The following is a 19392-nucleotide window of genomic DNA, read 5'->3' as shown; positions in this document are numbered from 1 at the left end:
TTTTGGACAGGGGTATGAATTATGTCTGGATTGTCTTTGAGGGCTGTGTAATGACAATGATGTTTTTAGCCAACTTAAAAGTAGTTTCTCTTAGCCCATCTCAAACAAACTCCCTTGTCTGGCTCTAGAAGTCTCTGTGATCTGGTCTAATGCTTTTGCTCTAACAATATTTCTACCAGTTCTGCTGCCTACATGGTCTCACTGGATCTGGTTCCACACATCTGTTAATCCACGATCTATTATTATTGTGAGACAAGCACTTTCCCCTCAGATGGTGCCTGGCCACTTCTGCATCTGTATGAGTCATGATTTCCCTTTGCCTGCCTGTCCTTTCTTCCCAGTACTTTTCTGATTATTTTTAAGGAGTAGCCCCAGGCCAGAAGACATACCAAACCATCCATGCGTGGGCCACACGGTACGTTTTCACAATTCCAGAGATTTGATGAAACCATTCTTTCACCTCCTTGCATCTCATGACTGTTTCCTTGTTCTGTTTTGTTCCAGTTTTGTGTTCTCTGGACTTGTACCTGTTCCAACATTTTGATTCCAGTCTCCTGAATAACAGTCTAACTCAGAGCTCTCTTGTTGCCCCAGTCTATGAACCATTTCTCCTGCTCTGTTTCACTATCCTTCAGGTACACAGTGTTGCCAAGGGACTCTGTGATCTGAACAGACAAAGGAGGCAACTCTGCCAGTCAGGCCTGGTGCTAACAAACCACCAGCCACAACTAGGGACAAGGCAGACATAATCTATTACTTCTATTATTTTGCAGTTCATTGTTTTTTTAAAACAAGGCCTGTCCTGACAACACTTGTATTTATGAACTTCCTTTTTGTTTTTTTTTACATTTTTTTATTATTGTATTGTTGTTGTGACATTTACAAAAGTTCTTATATTATGTCATCATTGAATTCACCCCTTCCATCATTCTACTTTGTTCCCCCTCGCCCTATTCCTGGAATAGTTTCAACAATCTCATCTTTCCATTGTCACATATTCACCTTCCTATACCTGTTCCTTATATCCTCCCTCTCCCACGGGAACCAATCCCCAGACAGGACCTGTTATGAACTTCCATTTTCTTGACCACTTCAACATTTTATTTGACTTGTAAAATGAACCACTCCATCACTGGAGCTTTGTGTTTTCCTTAAGTAGCCATAGTTCTCCAATATCTTACCTTTTCTACCTGCTTTCCTAACAATATGAAGTTGCATCTTACTTGTATGATTTTGTTTAAAGTTCAGTGTGTATGAATTAGAAATAGTCAAAAGTACTGTCTTGAGAATTCCCCAGAAGAACCACTAAGTGCTGTACACATGACATGAGGCATTCAATGTTAAACTGTATATCACAAATCCTTCTGTTACCCAACAAGGAGCACCACATTTTTAAAAAGTTGACTCTCATATTAAAAGGAGGACAATAGCAGGAGGGGGAGGGTAAATGAAGAGAGAAAAGAAAGGTGAACATGGTTGAGGCACTTTCCAAACATGTATGAATATGGAGCATTGAAATTTGCTGACATCATTTTGAGAAAGGGAGGGGAAGAAGAGGGAGAGTAATGGAGGAGATACACCAAATGGAGGTACAGTATATACTATATGGAGATGTCACAAAGAACCCCCCTTTTTTAACAAAAAGTCAACTCTATAACCTTGATACATTTTCACATATTTGTTTGAATTATGCTGAGACATGGGAGAGCCATAGAGGAGGGGTAGTTATGTTGTGAGAGATAAGTTAAATGAAAGAGTAATACCTTCTGTAGGCTTTTTAAAAAGAATGATATCATAATTATTTAATACAGGATCTAGCAAGGAGAAATTTCTCATGAAATAGTTATTGATCAAGTATTAAGTACTTTATATATATGGAAATATATGCTTATGGCTATTAATTTTTCTAAATCTTATAGAAACTATTATTAGTTAAATAAAACTATTTTATTACTTGACGAATAGATTCAGTTAAATAGATGGGTTATCTGATAGTGAGGATTTATGGAAAATAAATGTTCTTCGATTATTTCAGAAGCCATTTTAGCATGCATCCAAAGTTTGAAAATCGCTCGCTTTCTTTGATGAATTTCTTTTTACAATGGCAACACACCCAATTTACAATGCTATAAAAAGCATTTGTACTGTTCATCTCCTCACTTCCCAGACTTATCTTCACTACCACATTATGTCAGCACTCAGTCTGCAGAACCAGCAGTAATTTACCATAGTTCTCATTAAAGCATGAAATAAGCCATGTTTCCTCAAGGTAGGAGAAACAATCTAGGCAGGAAAGTGAGAGTTCCAGTTGGCTTCCTGTCCCTGTATACTTTCCCTACTGCCCCTCACCCACTCCTACAGTAATTCACTGCCTTCTGTTCTTCTTCCCCTTATTCCTTGCTCTAATAATAACCACACTTAACATCAGTATAGGAAAAGAACACCAGTGGAAATCATGACTCTTCATTTAGTTACCTGCCGACCACACATTACTAAGACACTATTAGTTGAGACTAGTTTTTCTTGCATTACTCATCAACACAAGAACACTAATAAAATTGACAGTTTCATCTTGATTGCAGGCTCATAGTTTTCCCACGAGCATTAACATCCCCGGACCATGGTTATTGGTATATTGTTTGTTGAGGCAAGAGGGAGGAGGGAAAGTAGAATGGAAAGCGAAAAAACCTGCCATCCCAGCTACATGGGAAGTATAAATAAAAGGATTCAGCCAGCTCCTGGCATAAATGTGAGACCTTATATGGAAAATTAGTTAAAGGATAAAGGCTGGGACATGGCTCAAGTGAGAGAGCGCTTGTCATAAGACCCCAAGTTCAGTCCCTAGTAACTTTCCTCCAAAAAAGAAAGCAAAAATAAAATGCTAAAGACTATAAACACACTCACACACATAGACAAACTGATTAAAACTGATAAATTTTATAAAGTTATAGGATACAAAATCAGCATATAAAAATTAGTTGCATTATTCTATACTAATAAGAAACTATATAAAAAGGAAATTAAAAACACCATTTACAATAGCAATAGCAACCAGAAGTATTTACATGTAAATTTAACAAAGGAGATAAAAGACTATATACTGAAAATAGTAAAGCACTGATGAAAGAAATTAAAGAAAACACAAATAAATGGAAAGATATCCCATGTCCATGACTTGGAAAAACAAATATTGTGAAAATATCCAAAATACCCTATCAAACTTCCATTCTCACTTTTTTAGGAATAGAAAAATCTACCCTTAGATTTACATGGAACCACAAAAGACCCCCAAAAAGCTAAAAAAATAATTATTGAGTAAAACGAATAAAGCTGGAGGCATTTTACTCCCTGATTTCAAGACACATTATGTGAAGCAATTATGAGCAACACAGCCTGGTACTGGCTTAAGAAGAGACACTCTGAACAAAGGGACAAGAGAGAAATCCCAAAAAACGAACCCATGTGTTTATATCAACTGGTGTTTGACAAAGGTGCCAAGAACACACGTAGGTAAAGGCCAGAATCTTCAATAAATGTTAGAAAAACTGGCTATCCACATGCAGAAGAATGGAATTGGATCTTTATCTAACAACATATATGAAAGTTAACTGTAAGTGAATTAGACATAAATATAAGACCTAAAACTAAAACTGTTAGAGGAAAAAGTATGTGACATTGGCCTGAGCAACAATTTTTTGGCTATAACACTAAAAATACAGGTAACACAAGTAAAAATAGACAAATGAGATGGCATTAAACTAAAAAAGCTTCTACATAGCAAAAGAAATGATTAACAAAATAAAGAGACAGTTCACACAGAATGGGAAAAATATTTGCAAGCCATATATCTGATAAGATATTAATATAAAAATACATAAGGAACTCAAAAATCTCTATAGCAAGAAAACAACATAATTAAAAAATGGGCAAAAGACTTAAATATTGTTCAAAAGAAGAACACATGAATGGCCAAAGCTGTACTCAACCATAGCCAGCATCATGGTACATGACTATAGTCCCAGCCACTCAGACAGGATGATCACAAGTTTGAAGCCAGCCCTGGCAAAGTTAGTAAGTCCCTTTCTCAAAAACAGAAACAAAAAATACAGAAACATAAGATGGGGAGTGTGGCTCAAGTGGAGAGCACTTGCTTAGCATGCAAATTTCTAGTAGCACACACAAAAAATTCACTCAAATTTAATCATTAATCATTAGGGAAATGCCAATTAAAATCACAATGATTTATTACCTCATATATATTAGAATGGCTTTTATTAAAAATGATGACAGATAAGTGTTTGTGAGGATGTGAAGAAAGCAGAAAAGGGAATTTTTTTAAAAAGACAATTCACCATAAACATTTTATTTACAGTTTTGTACACTATCTTAATATGAATGTAACTGCTTTTCTATTTGAGCCATTTTAAATCAAAGCAAAATAGCATAAGTAATTCAAAGTGTTAAAATACAGCATAAAGATACAAAAACAGACATACTAATTTTAGTTAGGAATGCAGTTATGATGCTACATTTTTAAATAATTCACAATTATGTTTAGGAGATCCCACAAACATAGATAACTGATTCTAATGAAATGCATAAATTTGCAGTAAAGCTTTGTAGTTACAAAAAAATAATTACCAAAGAATGCACAGAATTAATGTTTATTCTACCTTGTATCATATTCCTTGATCCTTCACCAATGCTACATGAGTAAAAAATGAAAGCAAAACAAAGGAAAAACTGAAATTAGAATCACTAATGTTAAGTAGGGAAGCAAATAAATTAAAATGTAGTAGCCATTAGCAAGAGTACAGCAAAGATAATGCTGTAAAAAAAAAAAAAAAAACCATAGAAAATTGCATGCATCATACTCTAGAAAAGGGAATTTCTATACAGTGTTGATGGGAAAGTAAGTTAGTAGAGTCATTATGGAAAACGGTATGAAATTTTCTCAAAATCTCAAAAGTAGAATTAGCATTTCAATCACACTTTTGAGGATATATCTAAAGGAATTGAAATCAGCACGTCCAAAGGATATCCACACTCCCAAGACACTGCAGCATTATTCACAGTAGCCAAGATATGGAATTAAACTAAGTGCTCTTCAGTGGATGAATGGATAAAGAAAATTTGGTACATATACACAATGGAGTACTTATTCAGTCTTAAAAGGAAATCCCATCATTTCTGACAACATGGGGAACATGGAGGACATTGTGCTAAATAAAATAAACCAGGCATTGAAAGCCAAATATCATATGTTCTTATTTATAAGTGGAATTAAAAGAAGTTATGGTTCTAATTAAAAGGTGTTATGGTTTGAATATGGGATGTTTCCCATAGGCTCATGTGTTGAATGTTTGGTCCTAGGCTGATGTCTCTATTTTGAGAAACTTTAGGAGGTGGGGCCTAGTTGGAAGAAGCAGTTCACTGGGGGCATGACCCTGACAGCAATACCTGATTCCCTCACTTCCTTTCTCGCTCTCTGCTTCCTCTCTGACATGAGGTGAACAGCTTTTTCCTCCAAATGTGCCCATTTTCATTGTATTTCTCCCCAGTACATGGGCCAAGTCACCAGGCCTCTGAAAGAGTGAGCTGAAGCAAATCTTTCCTTCTTTATGTTGTCTGTCTCAGGTATTTGGTGATGTAGTTGTGAAAACAACTAACAGAAAATCAGAATTGGAAGAGAAAGTTGAGCAACTGTTCCAGAAAGTAGAGCAAAGTTACAAAGAAAAGAATGAGAAATAGGAAAACATAAGAAAAACTGAGAACAAGTCCAGTAGTTAAATATATATAAAGAGGTTCCAGAAACAGAACAGTGGACATGGAAGAGAAAGAAATCAAAATATCTCAAGAAAATTTCCCAAAATTTAACAGCATGAGTTTTTAGATAGAAATTTCCCCAAATTTAGCACAATAGATGAAAATATACTCATACCAATGAACACCATTGTAAAATACAAGAACACTGAAGACAAAGAGGAGAGAATGTTTGGTCTGCAGGCAGGAAACACACACATACACACGTGCATACAAGCGTGTACACACACACACACCCCTTGCTTAAGGATCAGGAGTCAGGATGCCTTTATACTCCTCAATAGCTACTCTGTAAACAAGAAGACAGTGGAGAGATTCCTTATCCCAACTTGTAATTTTATTAGTCAATCAAGCCAGAATATTGGCTCAAATATGACAATTGAATAAACACAATTATAGACATCACTATTTAAAAAAAATTTACTAACTGCAACTCTTTCCCCAGAAGCTACGGGAGAATGTACTGTAGAAAAAAGAAAGACATGCAGTACAAGAAACAGGAGAGAGGCCAAGGATGTCCTCAGGGTGGTGACAAAGGTTGATTGGAGCTGTGCATCGACATACAGGGCAAGCAGTCAGAAGTCTCGGGCAGACTTCTTCAAGAAAATGAAAGTCACTGAAGACATGAAGTAAATTTCATCAATTGACAGGGTTCAGGTTGAATAAGTGATAATCGGAGTTAAAAAGTACATTAGTTTGCTGAGGATGCTGTAACAAATACTGCAGAATAATTGGCTTCAACAGGAGAAAAGTTTTCCTCACAGTTTGGGAGGCTGAAAGTCTGAATGGAAGTGTCAGGGAGTGGGTCTCCTCCTGAGGCCCGCCTGCTTGGTTTGCAAAGAGCCATCTTCTTCCATGTCCCCACATGTTCTTTTCTCTCTGTATTGTGCAAATGACTAGCGCCTCGTGTTCTGTGTCCTTCCCTCTCTTGTATCTCTCTCCCACCCCCCTCCCTCTTTTTATAAAGAAGCCATCAAATTGGATTAGGGCCTACCCTAATTTCCCCATTTTAATTTAATTACTTCTTTAAATGCCTCATCTCATAAATAGTCTGAGGTACCAGAGATTGGGATTTCAATATATGATTTTGGGTTATATAATTCAGCCTATAACAAAAATCAGTCAAAGAAATCAAACAAATATAAACTCCAGGGAATGAGAGGAAGTACATCAAAGAAGAAATACAGTGTAATACATGGTTTAGCTCAGCAAAGCATACTTTGTTGCAATAATATAATGAGTGAATATTGACTTAACCCAAATTACAATACAACCACATCAGGAGACCAGGGAATGGAAAGTATGCATATGTGGTAGAAGTGGGGACAAGAAAGAGAAAGAATTAAATCCTTGTCTTCAGGAAGTGGGAACAGAATAGCTATTGTCTGAAAGAGAAAAATCAAGAAGTGATAGGATTACCAGGATGTGATTTGAAGAAATGCTGATAGATAACAAAGAATCACCTGAAAGAACTGAAAGCTGCTATGGCTTCTGAGGAATAACCAACAGGTGCAAGGTAGGTGGAACTGTGGTTAGCTGGAAGAATTAGCTAATTCTTAAAACTATTACTATATGCATATCTAGTTGCTAAAATAAAATAGTTTTTTCAAAAAGTAGGGAGACAGGATCTTAATATTTACTCTGTGACTCTGCATGTAAGTTTCTTTGACTATTACTTTACATATATCAACTCATTTCACGACAACCTTTGAAGTAGTCATGAAGACTAAACACTCCATATTGCATAACAGGAAATAAAACTCTAGAAAGATTATATGATTTGCTAAATACTGTCAGTGGGTCAATGATAGAACCATAGCTATACTCAAGCTCTCAGTTCATTTATTCTTGACCAAGTACATATCATTTGTGATTCATTGACAATTGAAATTATGGCATTTATAATAAAATGTTAGGGTTTTATTTACTCATCCTTCCATTTAACAAGCATCATTGGCAGGTACTTTGTGCCAGATTCTGCTATGTTTTGGGGATATTGCAGTGAAGAAGAAAAAAAACCTGCTCTTGCTATAGTAAGCAAAGATTAAATAGATAAATAACACATACGATAACTAAATTGCCTATTATGGTGTAAGTAGATAAATGTGGAAAAAAATTAAGTCTGGAAATGGGGAGTGCCAGAGAGAGATAGTGTTTGTTACCTTTTAGTGAGGTTGGTTAGAGTTGGCCTTCCAGGAGGGAATATTTGAAGATGCTTGGCAAACTAAGGGAATGGGCTAGCAGGATATCTGTGGGACCAGCATTCATGACCAACCAGTGCTGAGGTGCTGTGACAGTTGGGTCAGAATGAGTCAGGGACAGATGGTTGGTGGTGATGATAACGAAAGAGCCAAGTAAGGCCCTCCCTGTACAGGACTTTGTAGTTTCCTGTAAGAACTTGGCTAAAATGTCAAGGAACCATCTAGATTTTGAGCAGAGGTATGATGTGTTTTCACTTCCACAGATCTTATTTTTTGTCATACTGACTGATTGTTGTGGCAGGGCAGTTTTGTTTCTGGAGCATTTGACAGTGTCTGGAAGTATTTTTGGTTGTCATTCTTTGGGTGAATCTCCTAGAATCTTATGAGTAGAGGCCATGGATGCTGCAGAACATCCTAAAATGCACAAGATAAGTCTCACCACTAATAATTATCCAGTTTAAAAAGACAGTATTATCAGGTTTAGAAAACTCCAGAGGCAAAGACCCATTGACCGATGATTAAATACCATGATGAAATTCTTGAAAATTATATATGTTTATGTGTAAAAGAGTATATTCTTGGAGGCTTGAGATTGACACCTCACTTTTCTTAATTTTTTATAGAATTTTAAGTATTAGTTGGGGAGAATTTTAATAATACACACTGAATTATTTATGAGGAAGAAAGGGGGAAAATTTCAACATATTTTCAGGATTTCTAAGTTCATTTTTATAGTGTTCCTATCCACTAAACTACAACAGTGTATTCACTTCTATCTTTATTTTTTCATTTCAGATATGCATAGTACTTAAAAATAAAATAAAGTCTACATTTAAAATATTCAGAAATAGCTGTTTTTAGTTAGTACAGACTTCCGTTCTTGCGATCTCTACTCTTATTTTCAAGTTACTCAAATTTTTGTATATATTCTTTCCAAAATAAGTTTTATTTCTTGGCTAAATCATAACTAGACATATATCATATATATCCACAAATTTCACAATCATGCAGTGAAATCTTATTTTCATTATTTATGTTAATTTACTTTTAAAGGATGTTTTAAATATTTTGCAAAATATAAATCTGCAACAATGTTGACATAAGCAATATATTAACGTTGCCCTGAAGTAACAGAAATACGTAAGAACACAAATTAGATGGAATGCGTGGCAGCTCGTTTTGCACTTTAATAGCTCTTATACTTGACCCTGGGATTTGTGTGCTTTTAATCATTTTTTTGGAAAAAGGTAGTACATGTACAAATGAATAAATAAATATGTGTAACAAAACATAATGGACAAATAAATCTGATTGAGGGAGCCAAAATATTCTATGATGCAAAGCATACTGTATATAACTTCTACAAAAAAGTATGTAGGCCTACTGTGCAATGGGTGGTCTTACTTTTCTTGGTTTCACTTTCCACTGACAACCATATTTCAAAACTATTAAATGGAAAATTCCACAAATGAAGAATTCATAAGTTTTAAATCACACTGAGTAGCTTGATGAAATCTCATATGAACTTGCTTCATACTGGCAAGAACGTGAGTTATCTCTTTTTCCAGAACATCCACACTGTACATGCTACCTACCCACCCATTTGTCAGCAGTGGTCTTGGTTGTCATATCAGCTGTTGCAGTATGATAGCACTATGCTCATGTAACACTTTTTACTTAATAATGGCTCCAAGAAGAGAAGTGGTGCTAGAAATTTCAGTATTCCAAAAAAAGCTGTAAGTATTTGCTTTAAATAGAATTGTCAAAAAGCACAGTAAGATATTTTGAGAGAGAAAGAGAGAGGAGAGAAAGAGAGGAGAGAGAGAATGCATTCACACAACTGCTATTATGGTATATTGTTACAATTGTTTTATTTTTAGTTATTAATCTCTTACTGTGCCTAATTTATAAATTAAACTTTATCATAGGTATTATGTATAGGAAAAACATAGTGTATATAGGGTTTGATAGTACTTATAGTTTTGGGTATTGGCAACTGAGGTTTTGGAATGCATGCATCGCCACTGATGAGGGAGGGCTATGCTGTACTACCATTCAAAGAATTCTCTATCAAATAGTTAAATCAGCACATTAAAAATAATTATATTTTCAAGTTGAGATTTGCTAACTTTGTACAGAAATACTCCTCCCCCAAATCAAAATTTATGCTGCTTACTCAGTTCTCAATATATTCAATATGTGCTGGATGTTGGAGAGTTAGGATGCAATAACAAATTTTAACAGCACATATGAACGAGCCTAGGGTCTTTCTTAAAGGGATCTTGTGTGTATATCTGTGTGTGTGTGTGGACAGAGTCTTGCTGTGTTTCCCAGGCTGTTCTGAAATTCCTTGAGCTCAAGTGACCCTCCTGCCTCAGCCTCCCAAGTAGTTGGGACTACAGCGTGAACCATTGCACCTGGCTACTCTGACCATTCCCTGGTCATTACAAATATTTAACTTATTTGTAGATGGTGAAGAGGAAGTCTTTTAAATTGAAAAATTGATGAGTTGTTGGGTTTTTGTTGCACAACAGAAACCCAGATTCCATTTTAGGTAGTTGCTTGGTGAAGCATTGTACAGTTTCTTCAACAAATGCTTATCCTAGTCTGACACAAAATGAAATCCATCAAAGTACTGCTATGCTTCCAGAAATAGAAGGAAATTAGCAGGTGGCACCAATATTATGAATATGGGGGCTCATTGTTTGGGCAGTGAGCCCAAATGAAAAGAGATTATGTGTATAATCCATCTGTAGTTTAAAATGCAAATCATTCAGATTGCCAGTCTGAACCAGACGAAAGGATGGATTTGTGGGCCTAATTGTTCTTGGTTAGACTTGACTAGAGGACGAGATAAGAAAGGGAACTTTTAGAAGGAAGACCAAGGTTAATTTGCACCTAAGAGCTATGACCTCTTTATACCAGGGACGATAGGAAAACATGATCCACAGAATTAGCAAAGATCTCTGTCGTGTGAAGAGAAAGCATGTTCTTGGAGAGTATAATAAAGTCCCAAAGTGGCCAGTTAGGAAACTGGAGACATTGGATGTTCTTAGAAACAAACTCAGGCCTTTTTTTATTTTATCAGTTATTCTTCACTCAGATCAGAATGTCAAGTTTTAACATCTACTGCATATGATTGGAAGAAATATGTAAACTTTTAGTATTCTAGGATCCAAACTCACCAACTATCCTCACTGTCTCCACTAACTACTGCATTTTCTTACTCCATGCAGTTGCATAAGCAATGTCTTCACCAGGGACACAGTTACTCCCTATGCACATCCCCCCATTTTATCACTATAGCAGGGAACATCACATCTGTCAGTAGCCTAATGCAAAAACAGAATGAGCAATATCAGTTAGAATGCTTGGGCTTCAAGTAGCTGCTAAGCTCAACTCAAATCAGCACATGTGATAAGAAAACGTATTATCTTACCTATCAGGAAGCCCAAAGTCATGAGATCCTCAGTCTTGCCAGCTTCATGGTTCTATGGGCTCTGTTTTTCTCTAATTATGGGATTCAGTAAGTTGGTAAGATAGGTTCCACTTTTACATCCAGCCAAGAAAACATCCAGAGCAAACAAGAGATTTCTCTTCTTGTATTGTGTTTTAGGAATCAGCACACTTCTTCTGGATGCCTTTATATCATAATTGGGTTATATGCCCATTGAGTAGCCCAGCCTCTCACCAAGAGGGTAGATTATCCTGATTGGCTTAGACAGCTGAGGATCCATCTCTAGAATTAGGTGGGCCCACCTACTTGAGTGAAATGGTAGAAGAGTAATTACCAAAAACAATCCCAGATTTTTTTTTGGAGAGGAAAAGGAGAGAATGGATATTGAGTGGACAGCCACTAATGTCTTCAGAGACCTCAATGAATATTGCAGATTGGATAAGTGATTAAACAAATAAAGATGTGTTTATTTTATTTGACTGTTTATCCCTTATTTTTTCTAAACAGAAGGTGGTCAAAGGCATTAATTAATTAAAAAATGATGCTGGTCAAAAATTCAGATTATTCTTAAATGTTACAATTCAAAATATTTATTTTCATATGTCAATGTTAATGTTTTCACCACAGTTCTCTGGACCATTTTACAGTGTCATAGTATTTTCTTGGTGGTCAGTGTAGTATAATCTGGATTTTTAAAGAAAGCACAACCAAAATTTTGCATATGAACTTTTATGCAGACTATAATAGCTAGTATTCCTATTAGAGTTTGGAACTTAAATTTTTAATGAGGGTATGACTTCTCAGTCAACTTAGCACCTAGTCAATCATCAGCAAATAAGAAAATTCACATTAGCTTATTTCACTTATCCCATTACCGTTCTGTTTCAAGCATGATATCCTTTCAGTGACATATGGACTATACAGAACTTTTTCTTATAGAACAAAGTAAGTGGTGGCAATTTTAGAAACAAAATACTTTGTGACATAAATAAATAATCAAGCATAAGAAAAGGATTTGTTCTTTTCTTGCATCCCTTGCCACACCACTTCCTTCAAAATTAAAGAATGAAGTAGGTGAGAGAGTATGCAATCCCTTCCTGTGAGCATAATGCATCTGCAGGTCAACCATGTGAAAATTCAGTGACTGGTTGGAGATCACAGTACCTACGCTTGGAAAGCCAAAAAGTATTACAAGGCCTCTAATTATTACACCTCTCCCTTTAGACACAATTTTAGCCAACATTCTCATACATAGTTTTTCTTTTAAAACTGAACAACACTAAACACCACAAGGAAAAGATGAGTCACATTTGCCATGCCTGATGATCGCCATCTTTTTCTAATCAGAGGTCGCATGCTATGACCCAGGAAAATTTCTGGCAGTGTTTAGAAAAGTTTTCAACTTTAATGCCCTTAGGTGGTGTGTGCACTTTCCATTTCAACTGTTAGCTGCCTAGGCCTTGGAGGTATTTGTGTTTGTTCTTCTGGAAATTACTTCAAGCTTAAGAAACTTATGTTTGTAATTAATACTGGGAACACTTTCATTTTCCATTCAGTTGGTTAAAAAAGAGACCAAAAACATAGTGCAATAATGAAACATTTTCATAAACATGGCTTTTTAAAGATTCAGTGCTGTGAACATGGACTTCTGCATGAAGACTGATGCTGGAAAATTATTTTTTTAAATCAACTGGTGTTTGGAACTCTAAATTCAAAACTGCTAAAATAGAGTTTTTAATGCACAATGAATAAAATTCAGACTGTTGGATAGCCATAGTTTTGAAAATTGAAAACTACCTCCTGACCAGCTAAGCTAGCCTCCATCTGAGATTACAGGTGTGTGTTATCATGCCTGACTCCACTGACAAGTTTTGACAGAACATGAGATAGAAGTAAAATCATGGTCTAATAGAATCTTATAGATATACAGATTCCAGATATATGTGTTTTATATATAGGTATCCTTCTTAAGTTTAAATTTTAAGTATTAAATATTAATACATTTAAATATTAGCTTTACTAAAACACAAAAGTAATTTTGTGTCATTTTAGTCATTTGAAGATAAAATATAATAACTACCTTGTTATGATGAAGCCATAAGTATTTTAATTTTTTAAACCTAGAAAGATCAATGACCTCTGTCAATTCCCTGGAAAGAAAAAAGAATTGAACATTAGCAATGATTAATTTGCTCATGGTTAAAGTTGGTCAGAGTATTAGTATGGCTTAGTAGTAACTGGAGAGGACTCTTTCTGTATCCTTTCAAAATTTTTGGCACACTTACCTGCTACTATCTGAAATCCCATCATTGTAACTTCACTCATTTGGATTAAGATTTTTGTCAGCTGGTTAAAGCTAACACATACTTAAGAGAACATTTTATCACATTAGCAGAACTTTGCATCTCACTGTGACAGAATTTATTGAAATCTCATTACAAAACAGATTTTACTGGAGATAGGGCAGAGGGAAAAAAAGAAAATGAGGAGGGTGCTGGACTTTGAAGTAAATGTGAAGAACAGACTTGGCTCTGGCTTCTGTATCGTCAGAGGGTTCTCACTTTGGGATGGGTTCATCCTGATCTTGGCTCGACGGGATTTAGGAAATTAAATTTGCAGGACACTAAGCCACAGAGACTTGAGTACAGCTTTATTATTTACTAACCAAAATCTTGCCCACCCTCACAAGCTATCCAAGTTGCCCTGGTCTTTATGGCTGATGCATCTCAGGCAACAAAGGACAGATAGGGATTGGGCAGAAGGAGCTTCAGCAAAAAGGGCAAAGCCTCTGAGGCCACTTGACTTATGTGGGCTAGAGTTTTCAGATCTCTTATTTCTCAGAGCAGAAATTGTAGGTCACAAACACTTACATCGTACATGCTGTGTATTGGGTACTTGTGCTAGGACGTTAAAAATACCAATGTTAACTATTATTATATATATATCAACTAATTTATGGTAACATTCCCTCACAATTATTCTTAATTTTGGGATTCCGAGAGACTACAGCTTTTAGTCTCTCACATTTCCCCAGGCTAACCTTGAACCCCCAATCTTCCTATCTCAGCCTGTCGAGTAGCTGAGATTACAGGCATGTACTTTCACACCCAGAAAAACAAAAATATTTTTAAGGCATGCAAACAATATTGCTAAAAAAATAACCTTTTCTTTTTTTTAAAAAAGAAACTTTTTTGCCAACTTTTTTTTTTTGGCAGTACTAAGGTTTGAAAAAGGCCTTGTGCTTGCTAGGCAGGCAGGCTACTACTTGAGCCACTCTACCAGCCCCACAACAACAATTTATACTGAAGGATTTTAAGCTGAAGAAAAGTCGAAGGAATAATACAATGAACACTTGTAGACTTTTATAAATCTTAATATATTATCATATTTTTATTTCTATTTGTCACACACACACTCATACATATGAGATGAGTGCTTGGAAAGAACTCGAAGCCCCATACTCCTAAATAATTCTGTATGTGTGTCCTCCAAATAAAGACATTCTTTTGCAAAATCACAATATCATTATCACACCTAAGAAGATTAATTCAATAATCTATAATCTGGCATATTTATTCTAATATACCATTCATATTCAAAATTTTTCCATCAACTATACATTTCTTTTGTAGTTTAAATCCTGAATCTGTCAATATTCATGCATTGCATTCAGTTGACATAACTCTGCAGTCTTTAAAAATTTGTGTTAGTCATTTTTCTTCCTTTGTGCCATTAACATTGACGTTTTGAAGAGTCAATTGTCTCATAGAAGGCCCTGCATTCTTGAATTTGTCTGTTTCTTAATGATTAAGTCCAATGTAGGTCACCTCTCAGTTACATCAGTGGTAACTGCTGCATTAACATCAGGAGGCAAATGATGTCAGTTTGTCCTCTCTTGGTGAAACTAAGTTCAATAATTACTGCCAAGTTTTTCTGTTATAAAAGTACAGATTTTATAAGTGAAAAATAAGTAACGGGACCAATCTGATTCCACATATATATCTTGCTTCTCCAAATTACTATTTACATAAATTAAAGGCTTTAGCTTCAGTTGATGACCCTGACCCAAATCAATAGATTTGGGATTATAAAATAATGATTTTTCTAATGTTTTCATTCTTTTTACATGTATTAACAGGTATTCTTCTGAAAAGAACAACTTCCTCTTTTTCTTCTTTCATTCATTTTCTTCCCTGCCTCTCTGGGTTTACAGAGGATTTTTTTTCTTTTAATTTTATTCTTTTGTTATTCTTTTGCTTGTTTATTTTTTGAAACAGGTCCTCACTGTGTAGCACAGACTGGTCTTTAACTTGCAATCCTCCTGCCACAGCTTCCCAAGTTGCTGGGATTACAGACGTGTACCCACACTGAAGACTTTTCAAGTCAATTCCTGCATCTTTTTGACAGGTACTTTTAGTCATTGAGTACTGGCACAACAAAATATATTCTAGTCCCTTCCAAAGCAACTTTTGGTAGGAAATTTCCACACATATTGATTCTCACTGCAGATTTACAATCTGTTTCTATGAAGGAGCACTTGGACCTCAGTGCACCTTAACTATAGCACTGGGCAGTAATGACAGCGTGTTAACTTCATCTCTTCCTGGTACAAACCATAAAAGAATCATTACAGGATAGCACCAAAGGATGTGAAGTCTCAGAGAATGTCCATAAAACTTATTTTAATACATTGATACTCTACAATATTAGCTGTGTCAAATAGTAGCAGTGTCAAAGGTGTACATCCAGCTATTAGATAACACAATGAAGTAATTCACTTTTTAGCAATCCCTTAGCTTTTTCAAGTTGGAGAGGTTTACTCTGCACATAAGTCTGTCCTAAATCAATGAAATGCTGTGTTGCCAGGTGAGGCCAATCAATGAGAATGCGTGAGAATTCTACTGCTGATGGTGGTGGCGAGTGTGGTGCTGAGAATAACATGTCAACCCTTGTCACTGTACGACCTCTGTGATCACCACAGAAGACATTAAGAAGATGCCTTCCATTTTCCAAGGGTAATAGAAGCTTCAGCAAACACTCCAGTTCGCCTGGCTTATTTGCATCTGGACTGTGAAATATGGGGTTTTTTTTTTTTTTTTTTTTGGTCTCCAGCTGGATTAAATAGTAATTTAGTATTTTTAGGGTGTAAAAGGTGTTGTCTTTCACATAAGAAGTCAAATAATTACTCACAGCCAGAGGATTAGTATTTCTAATATTGTCAGTGTTTTAAAACTATACTTTTTATGTACTTATCCTAGTGATAGATAGTGTACAATTGTCAAAATCATGAACGCCTTAGAGATGTAGTCGTTTGGCAATTATGAAATATTTATCATTATTGTAAAACTAACTGATCAGTAGAAAGGCTTGAAGTGTGGCTTTGAATGTGTAAGCATTCTCTGTTGTTATCTGTTCCATTCTTCAGTATTCATGTTTTAAAAATTTCAAATTGGTCATCTCTATTCTCTTACTACCAAAAGACTCAGGACTACTAAAGAGGTAGCACATCTTTGTATTAATAAATTAGTAATAATCACTTAATTATAACAGAAGGGTTTACTCAAATCACTAGAGATAAAAGTGATTAAATTCATTGATAAGCTTTCATTCCCTTTGCAAAGAAGCTGAGTTTCAAAGATTACATATGAATACAGACATGTCAAGCTTATTTTAAAATGGAGAATTCACAGGCATTAAAGTTCAGGAAGAAGGAAAATGAAGAGTAGGAATAAGACCTAAGCCCACTTTGTGCTGGTATAGACAAATATTTGATTGAAAATGGGTAATTTATAAAGAACTAATTCTAAAGGTGGAATGTCCAAGATCAAGAGTGCTACTTTGGCAAGGGCCTCCTTACCATATCATAACATGGTGAAAGGTACCAAGGTACCAGAGAGAGAGAGAAAGGGAACAAACTCATTCTTTCAGCAGGAAGTCATAAATGAGATAACTAATTGACTCTGGCAATAATGTCATTAGTCCAGGCATGAAGGCAGAACCCTTGCTTTGGAACACTGCTGCACTGGGAATCACATTTCCAGCAGAAGAATTGTGGGGACATGTTCAAATCTGATCAGAGTCAATGATATATAAGTTCAAGCTATGGCCATCCAGAGTGGGTTTCACTTATTGGCCAGTGAATATGGTGGTATCAGAGTCTAATCCTACTCATAAATTCCTCTTCCTGTTATACCCACTTTGCTATCTGCCACTTTGTGGGGATTGTGTGGACTACAAAGTGCTTGTTGATATAAAGGAGGGATTTTCCACTTTGCCAGTAAAATTAATATAGGAGGATATTAGGAGTTATAGTGTAACAGGTATTTATTGTTACAAGACTATAATAGGCCACTATTCATACTACTACTACTAATGATAACAACAAAAACATCTGTACTAATGACATTTGAGTGCTTACTGTGTACCAGGTCGCCTTCTAACTTCGACTAACTTATCTAACCTTCCCAACAACCTGAATAAGGTGATATTACTATACACAATGAATAAGGTTTTTCCATAAAATAAAGGATTTTAAGTTACATTTGGAATTTCAGAGAAACAACAAATCTTTCAAATATTCTGTGGAACATAATTACACTTAAACTATATTCATTCTTTCTCTAAAGTTCAAATTTAACTGGGTGTTCTATACTTTTATTTGCTAAATGTGATAATCCTGATAGGGAGGTTATGTAACACCCTAAGGTCATTCAGCTGGAAGACACAGAGTCTTCTTAGCTTGGCTCAAAAACCTTTGATTTTATCCGCCTCATTATCTTGCTTTCCAATAGAAATTACGCACCCGACACATGCTACTATAATTAGAGTGTGGTTGTCTACCTAGTCCTTGAGGTGGGGGAAATGGAAAAGAACATTTGAATCTGTGAAAGATTATAACATGATACCCTTATTTAAATTTTTTTTTACATAGTTACACTTACTTTTGAGAAAGGAACAGCTCAAAGACATCAGAATCCCTCTTGTGGCCACATATCTTTAGCTGATCTTCAACTGCCTGATAACATATAATTAATCTGTCAAACCACATTCCAATGGGCAAAAATACTGAGACATTTGCAGTCAATAACAATATGTCTATAAGATCAAAAGAAAGGTGAACATGGAGGCAACCACTCTAAACTGATAAATTCCAGCACTACAATTATATATTATTTACTCATTTTTGTGGTTGAAATTTCATTGTTCTTAATTCTGGGCCCAGATGTGTAAACAACTGTTAATCAGAAAGAAAAAAATATGCATGCATACATACACACCCAAACCAAGTTTTTGATTCTTTATTGGGCAGGGTACTTTGGTCTTTCAATAATTATTCTGAAATGTTCCTTCTTACATGAAGAATTAGTATCTGATAGGCTTCTCATATTTATAAAAGATACTTAGTATTGGTTTAGAGGTAGAAGGACCAAGTTATACTGTATATTATTACGGTGGATTCTTTTTATTGCTCACCATATTATGTTTGGTACCAGGATGTTCTCAAAAAATAGAAAACAGATGAATAAGTGACATTTTTATCTCAGAACAAGTGAGTATATTTTCCATAGCTTCAGTAGCAGTAGCATCTTCAACTTTTATGAGCTACTAAATTAATCATTCTATGAGAATTTTTGGAGGAAAAGAAGCCACTTTTATTCCCATAGGTTTTGTTTTAAAAATACAAATCCAGCAAGAGCTGTTGAAGTGCTTTGCTTTTTCTTCTGATGGTTCTTTGCTAAATTGCAAAATAACATTTGTAGGTCATCTGACTTAAAATGATACAGAAAAATTAGACCCTGTCTGTAATTTGCCATGAAAGAGCAAAGCTAACAAGACACAACAAAAGTGAAAGGTATAATTGCTGCAATTCTGGAATCTAACAAACATTGTAATTATCAGAATCAAAACAAT

At 35.4% G+C, this 19392-nt stretch overlaps 1 protein-coding gene across 1 annotated transcript in view; it reads right to left on the bottom strand.

The window, feature by feature from the left end:
* Window positions 1-18628, bottom strand: part of Lrrc72 (leucine rich repeat containing 72) — a 33488-nt gene extending 14860 nt beyond the window's left edge. Inside the window, exons 1-2 of the mRNA XM_074065080.1 lie at window positions 18423-18628; window positions 13562-13631 (exon numbers count right to left, since the gene is read on the bottom strand). Coding sequence (XP_073921181.1) covers window positions 13562-13631; window positions 18423-18529 — 177 coding nt within the window. The 5' untranslated portion in view covers window positions 18530-18628. The remainder of the gene's footprint in view (window positions 1-13561; window positions 13632-18422) is intronic.
* Window positions 18629-19392: the final 764 nt, after the last annotated feature.

The sequence above is a fragment of the Castor canadensis genome, chromosome 2 (genome assembly GCF_047511655.1).
Source record: "Castor canadensis chromosome 2, mCasCan1.hap1v2, whole genome shotgun sequence".
Classification (NCBI taxonomy): domain Eukaryota; kingdom Metazoa; phylum Chordata; class Mammalia; order Rodentia; family Castoridae; genus Castor; species Castor canadensis.
The sequence above is the reverse complement of the archived record's forward strand: the minus strand, read 5'-3'. Positions and strand labels throughout refer to the sequence as shown.